General features: G+C 33.0%; 1 protein-coding gene across 1 annotated transcript; it reads left to right on the forward strand.

Moving 5' to 3' along the window:
• The first annotated feature begins 563 nt into the window (after nt 1–563).
• LOC147384141 (annexin-like protein RJ4) lies at nt 564–4,872 on the forward strand. The gene is made up of 6 exons (XM_086426345.1): nt 564–636; nt 1,420–1,565; nt 1,688–1,906; nt 2,316–2,528; nt 4,428–4,517; nt 4,613–4,872. The coding sequence occupies exons 1-6, from the start codon at nt 564–566 to the stop codon at nt 4,817–4,819; spliced, it is 948 nt and encodes a 315-aa protein (XP_086282471.1). The 3' UTR covers nt 4,820–4,872.
• Nucleotides 4,873–8,204: the final 3,332 nt, after the last annotated feature.

An 8,204-nucleotide genomic window follows, 5' to 3' on the forward strand; every position in this document is an offset into this window, starting at 1 on the left:
TTTCTACAATTTTTTTGTTTTTTTTTATCAGATCACATATTTGATTCATAACCAATCTGATAGATTTTCAAGTGCTCAGTATCCAAAGTTAATTAGAATCGATTGGATTTCAGGTTTGATTTGATCCATTGGTAGGCCCTACATGACATCAAGGCCTATCTAATTGGAAACTTAAATAACACATTAATCTTCATTGAACAAACAAAACCTTGGGGATAAGAAGATTTTAATATGTTCTTGCTAGCATCCTCCCTAAGTGATAATGGAGTTCGTCATCCTTGCCATAACCCATTGATGACCATGGGGATTCTCAATTGATAAATCCAACGGCCGTACAATGGTTTATGAATATGTTCTTGTTAAATGAGATGAGATGAGAGATACGTTAAAAAAGGGAATATTATTGTAAGAACGTTACATTCGATATAGGTAACGTTAGTCGTTAGGTACTAATGTTGAACTATAAAAAGAGATCAAATACAAGAGTCATCTTCATCTTCATCTTCACCTTGTGAGGAACAAGTTTCTCTCTTTCTCTTACAAAACCTAAGAGAAAATCAACAATGGCTACGCTCAAAATTCACGAGTCCCCCTCGGCTCTTGAAGATGCTGAGAAACTTAGGAAAGCTGTTCAAGGTTATTACTTTATTTTGTTTTTTAATATTTATTTTATTTAATTCTTTTTATTTATTTATGATTATAAATATTTTTCGATGGATGATGATGAACATGTGATTGATCTTATTTTTATTTTTTATTTTTTATAGAAAAGGGTAATTAATAACTATTTTCGTTTTTAATCGACAAGTTCGGAGGATTTGGACTCTCACCCTTCATTAAAATCATAAAAGGGGTTACAATCGAACATAGTTCCATTACATTTCTTATTGCAATATAAATCAAGTTCACTGTAAAAGATCAAGAAATGTTGAGAAGACACCTATTGTTGATTGTACCTCGGGATAATAATGCTCAGGATAGTGTCATGTGAATCCCAAGGACTACAAATGATTTTGACTAAGAGTAGGGATCTAGAACGGTGTCTTGTTCCTAACCGAGGTAAGGTGGCACCCTGTTTTATGCCACGTGGCATTTTTGGTGACTCACTGACAATATGGATATGTGGTCCATCCCTTGGTGAACCTAATATCCCTGCTCTTTGACGAATGTATTATATTTGATAAGTAGAATAGAAACTTCGTTGAGTCAACTACTAGAATCAATAAGATTTTGAGTTGAATCGATCTAGTTTATGTTGATCTAGAGAATTGGGAAAAAAATATTTTATACTTCATCTATAGTGAATTTATAATGTTTTATATAATTAGGAGCAAATCATCAAATAACTTTAAGGTTGATTCAAAGAATCATCAACAAGAGAAAATTTTAATAAAATCTAACTTTCATTAATTTTGTTAGGTTGGGGGACAGATGAGAAAGCTCTAATTTCGGTATTAGGGCATAGAAATGCAGCTCAGAGGAAGCTTATCAAGCTAGCTTATGAAGAACTTTATCAAGAAGATCTCATCAAGCGACTTGAATCCGAACTTTCTGGGGATTTCGAGGTTTATTTTAAAATTTTGACCCTTAAACCTCATAATTATCTCATTTTTGAGTACAAAAAAGCATCATCATCATCATCAATTTATTTAAATAATTCCAGAAATTGTATTTTTCATGTACGTAGAAAGCGGTATATCGGTGGATGTTGGATCCTACCGATCGAGATGCTGTCTTAGTTAATGTGGAATTGAAGAAGTTGATCCCCGACTACCGAGTGATTATTGAGATCACATGTGTCCAATCTTCAGATGAGCTTTTGGCAGTGAAAAGAGCTTATCAGTGGCGTTACAAGCATTCGTTGGAAGAAGATGTCGCATCCCATACATCGGGTGATCTACGTAAGGTAAGTTCTTCGACAAGTTGATTCTTCGTGGTAAAGTCACTAATGCCTCATTCGGGGCAGTTCTGCTTTCAACAGAAGTGCTTCTATAAACTCTCTTCTACATGAATTATTTTGTGACAATCTTTATAAAAGCACTTTCTCCGAGTATAGTAGCACTTCCACAATCTTTGGGGCATATGTTGAAAATAGATGTGGACATTTCAATTAGTAACTTAATTTTTTTTTTCTTGAATACTTTGAAAATCAGTTGAAACCCAAGAAAAAAATAAATTTTAAATTCGATCCAATTTGCATCATAAGTCGAATAAAAGTTGTGGGCAGCTTTGACTCTGAAAGTGCTTTTGAGAGGATGAGAAGTCACGCTAAATGCAACCTTATAATCTTGTTGTGGTTATGGTTTGTGTTGTAGATTTTGGTTGGTCTAGTGAGCACCTATAGGTATGATGGGGATGAGATGAACCCGAGGCTAGCAAAGTCAGAAGCAAATATTCTTAATGATGCAATCCAAGGGAACACCTTTAACCATGAAGAGGTTATTAGAATCCTGAGTACAAGAAGCAAAACACAGCTCAAAGCAACTTTCAACCATTACAGAGATGATCACGGCACTTCTATCACCAAGGTATAGATGGATATGTAGTAAGTGCTAAAAAATAGAGTCGTGATAATCTGATTACCTCATGTGGCACACTCAATCAACTCTCCTGACGTGACAAGTTCAGGAACCACAGATCTATACGTCTCGGGATACAAAACTGCACTTCCCCATAAAAATGTGTATCTTGATGGGACCTAGTATCCCAAGGCGTAGAGATCTATGGTTCACAAACTTGTCATGTTAGGAGAGTCGATTGAGTGTGCCACGAGTAGGAGTCAGATTATCACAATTCAAAAAAAGAAAAAAGAAAGGTGCAAGGGTAATTTAGAGATTTGTTGAAATATTTTTAGATAACAATACCAAAAATGCTGAAATAACATTAAAATGGACATCAATTCTCACATTGCTGACGTGGATGTATGTATGTAATTATAGATGCTTTTTCATTTAGATACGAGTAATAGTCAGTTATCATGATTCAAAAAAATAGAAAGGTGCGAGGGTAATTTAGAGATTTGCGGAATATTTTTAGATAATAATAAGAAAAATGCTGAAATAAAACTAAATTTGACATCAATTCTCACATTATTGACATGGATGTACATATGTAACCATAGATGCTTTTATCGAGAAACGAGTGAGAAGCATCTATGATTATGTGTGAACCTCCACATCAGCAATGTGAGAATCAATGTCTGTTTTAATGGTACTCTAGCACGACTAACAATAACTAGATGCTATGGATATGTAAGTAAAAAATAGAAAGGTGTGAGGGTAATTTGTAGATTTGTTGAATATTTTTAGATAACCCCATGTATCTTAAAACTAAAACCATACCTTCAGTCTGTGATCTTATATATGATATTATTGTAAATGACTGAAATAACCTCATCATCAAAGTACTCTTTTTTGCTTTTATTTATTTATTTATGAAAGGGTGTCTGGACTCGTAGGCCTCGCCTGACTTGCAAAGGAGAGTCACATGCAACAACCATAGACCACAAATACCAAACAAGACTGAGTAGTCAATGAGGAGACTAGAACTCAAGTCTTGTCCTGTTTTGGAAAGAGACCTTACCAATACATCCAACACGCGTTAAGTCTCATAAAAGTACAATGTAGAAATCCTTAGATTTTCCCACACAAACACCAACTGTCTTTAATCTCTAAGCATCATTTTAAATAATAATAATAAAAAATTCTCTACGAAAATATCAATTATAGCTGCATGGCTTATTGGTCAAAATGTTGACCTGACTTGGTGAGTTGATTCCATCAAGTATTGAGACTGAGTCACCTCAAAATCTAATCGAGTTGAGTTGCCTTGGCTGAGTTTGGTGTCCACTCAGAAGAGTTTTAAAACTATGATGTTCATGAGTTTGTTTTCAATCTCAAGATTTTCTCTCTTTCAACATTCAAACCTGGCCATGCAAGATATAATTTTTGAGGAGATTGAAGATAATGAGATTTTTATGAGACAATTCATAGGACATTTTGCTAGATATTGAGAATGAGGTGTTTCGGTCATTTTCGATTTATCTCTTACTGAAAATCATGATCACCGTACCTCATCAATTTGAGAACCCAAGGATTATCTCAAATTTTTACTGAAAGTTGTGATAATCTGACTACCACACGTGACTAACTCAATTGACTACCTAACGTGACAAGTTCGGGAATCGTAGATCTGTGCTCCTCAGAAAACACGTCCTGAGGAGTGCAGATTTACGGTTCCCGAACTTGCCACGTCAGGGTAGTCGATTGAGTTTGCCACGTCGGGTAGTAAGATTATCATGATTCATTTTCTAAATTCTTGGTAAGTAGGCCTAAACTCAAGATTGCACACAACACGTACAATACAAAGTTTTCTATGAGAAATGCTCTTACAACCATTAATTGATCTGATGATGCAATTTTTCTCAGAGTTTATTGGGTGATCCGACCGATGAGTTCTTAGCTGCATTACGAACGATGATTAGATGCATCACCAACCCTACCAAGTACTTTGAGAAGGTGAGAATATATATATTTTTTTGAATCACCACAAATTAAATTAGTAATTCAACTTGTATTCTAAAAGTTTTGGGATTTTTGTTGTTTGATATTAGGTGTTACGTAATGCGATTAATAAGCCAGGAACCGACGAAGATACCCTTACACGTGTGATAATCACACACGCAGAAAAGGATTTGGAGGAGATCAAGGAGATGTATTACAAGAGAAATAGTGTATCACTTGATAAAGCAGTAGCCAAGGACACTTCAGGAGACTACAAGACCTTCCTCCTTACCTTAATAGGGAGTGAAGGATATTAGTACCTTTCTTCTTCAATATTCGATTTTAAACTATTTCAGTTTGGGTGGGGAGATGTTTAGGGAAGACGTGCTTAGCTTCAATTATATTTTTTGAGTTTTGTTTTTTTCCTTTCTAAGTTTATAAACATCTTATACTTCCAGTATTTCTTTGTTTTGGAATCTCTTGTTTTGTGCTATTGGTTAGTGAACATGCACTTCAGTTCGTTGTTTTAAATCCTAGATGATTTTTAAGCAAATTTCAGACTCAGTAAACCATAAACAAAGCGTCCATGAAGAAATTAAATACCTATTTTGGAATCTGGTCTCGACAATTTTTAAAGAGAGATGTACCAAGTCGTGAGCGAATTGTATTGTGGAGAAATCACTCTCCAACTATTTACCAATTTATTATTATTGTTATTATTATTATTATTAGGAAATTTTAGCTAATAATTCCACAAGTTTTTAGTTTCTGAGAAATTAGAGAAATGTTTTTAAAAAATATATAACAAATGCATCGATTTGCTACAGTAACAAAATTTATATTGACAAAAATACCCCTATACATGGATCGACAAACTTCAACTCTAATGTTTTTACTAGTTTCTCTCTTACACCTCTCACCTTTGCAAAAACCAGACAACTTGTTTCCAAATGTTACTGACTAATTTGATTATTGATTATGTATTCAAATTGATTATACATTGCTGAGTATGAGAATCCAGAATTGGAATCAATGAAAATTCTGATTGTCATATGTTTGTCAAACGAAAAAAAAATAGGAACAACAGATTATTTCAAGAAACCTAATGTAGACATCCCAATTTGTCCAGACCGAGCCCATATGCTCTCGAAATCCAGCAAAAGAAGTCCAACACATAGTCTTCAATTTGTTCAAGTGGGTCCAACTTCATTGGAGTCCAACTATCTTAAAATAATTTCATAACTTAAATTAAAGTAGGCCAATGGGTACCTACCTAAAGGAAATTTCCTTAGGGCCATGAGTCACCCATGGCTCAGGCTATTTTTTATTAGAACCTTGGGTAGGTTATAATTACAACTAAAATTTGCACTCCAACACTCTCACCTAAGATCCATTCGGTTGAGGTTGTTAGAGCACATGTGTGCCTAACATTTGCTTCAGGAAAAGAGCCCTTAAACCCTCTCTTAATGATTTATTCTTCAAGAAAATCCCATTTTTTTTTCTTTTATACCCTTGCATTAAGCCTCTTGTCACTTCTCAGCGTAGACTTATTTAATTAGTTTTTTTTTCTTTTCTTCTAATTTTGACCCCAAGTCAAGTTTTGGTCCTCACATGAGTTGAATTACCTTCTTAACCTCATACATCCACGCCATAATCACAAAATTGACTGTATTTTCAAAATAAATTGGGGAGCGAGGGATAAGCCGATTTAACCAGTGATCAATTGGATAGTTTTTTAATGCGGTTAAACTGGTAATTCGTGGATTATTTAATAAAATGCCAACAAATTCCGAACAAGGTAGATTTTGTTTTCTTCCAACGTTCAAAACCAAAGGATCCTTTTAGGTTTTTATAATTACGATTTAACCCTAAGTTTTTAAAAAATTATTAAAATAAATTAAAATCCCTGAAGAAAAATGGTATTTTCTTGTACATCCAAAACTTCAATGCACTTAAATTATATGAATTCTAATTTGACTTGAGCAACTTTCTTGAATTTATTCAAATAAAACCGAGTTGAAACCTTGCTTAATAACTATCCCTACCGAACTCTTATACTATGATACCAAACCAAGCAACAATAAATTTTAAACGACATTTGCTTCATTTACGGCTCCCCAACTCCCAAGCTGAGTGTAAATTTTGGAAAAAATAAAAAATGTTATTTACGTGTGTATAAAATAATTTTTTTAAATATTAATTTTCCTTTTTTTAATAATTATAACTATTATTTCATAATTTTTCTTAATTATTATAATTATTATTTTTAGTATATATTTTTAACGATATAAGTCGAAGAGCTTGAAAATGATTGGTTTCAAACAGAAAAATTATTGAATGTTGGTTATGGGTTGAAGATGTATTTATATTATTTTTTAAGTTTATGAAAGAAGGTCAAGGTCAAAGGGAACTTATCACCATCAATTTGAAAGCACAAAGTTATCTCAAATATTCATCAATTTGATAGAGAGGATGTCTCAATCATCCAAAATTTTGATGTGATAGGAGCAACAAGGTAAATGACATGTCATCAATTTGATTTTTGTATGAGAAAATTCCATTGAAACAATAAAGAAAGGAGGTTGAAATGAACGACCAGGAACATGCAACGAAAGAAATGGGAGAAACCTTGACAGAACTGTTGTAGAGGAAGGAGAGGTAGAAAAGTTAAAAATAAGGGTTTTAGGATTTGTACAAAGAAGGGATAATTGAGAAATTCAATGTTTTGAGGAGGGTATTTTAGGAATAAAACATAAATTCAGAATTTAGAGGTTTCATCCAGCATCCCCACATTGCTTAACCAAAACTTCTCAATTTTAGTTCTTAATTCTGAAATTTGATTTGAAACAAATGGCAATAGAGCTTCTAAAGTTTGAATTTTAAAGGTGGATCACTTTCATTCAAACTTCAGAAGTGTTACTAAACACACACTAAATCCCTCTTCATCAATATCTAGCAAAATCTCCTAATGTTTATCCCAAAAATCATTGCCATCTTCTTCTATTTTAAATTTATTTTTTGTGCGTTGAGAGATTAATATAAAACTACCTAAATCTCTCTTCTTGGATTTTTAGCCTAAGTCTATATACATGTATGAATATAATTTTTAATTTTATTTTTGAGAGGTAAATATAAAATGACCTAAATGGCTAACTCCCTATTCTTCAATCTCTAGCCAAAATTTCCTAATATTTCTCCCCAAAAATTGTCCTCATCTTTTTTGATTTTAAATTTATCTTTGTGCTTAATATAAAACTACCTAAATCCCTCTTCCTAGATTTCTAGCCTAAATCTCTTGATCTGTTTTCTTTCTTATTTTTTATTTTGAGAGGTTAATATAAAATGACCTAAATGGTTAAATCCCTCTTCATCAATCTCTAGACAAAATATCTTGATGTTTCTCCCAAAAAATCGTGTTCATCTTTTGCTATTTTGAATTTATGTTTGTGCCTTGGGAGATTAACATAAAACTACCTGAATCACTCTTCATCGATTTCTAGCCTAAATCAACTGATATATATTTTCGGTAGAACCCAAAATCGTGGGTCAAAAAATTCAATTTTTTACTTTTTTTATTTTCTTACTTTATTTTACTTAAAGACCCCCCTCCCTCCAATGTCTCTTATTTACATAACCCTACTAAATAGAAAAGTTTTTTTATTTTCTAAACTTAGATTATCAAGAGATCTTTCAAAATCTTTC

The sequence above is a fragment of the Akebia trifoliata genome, chromosome 15 (genome assembly GCF_017979445.1).
Source record: "Akebia trifoliata isolate Shusen 1 chromosome 15, ASM1797944v1, whole genome shotgun sequence".
Classification (NCBI taxonomy): Eukaryota; Viridiplantae; Streptophyta; class Magnoliopsida; order Ranunculales; family Lardizabalaceae; genus Akebia; species Akebia trifoliata.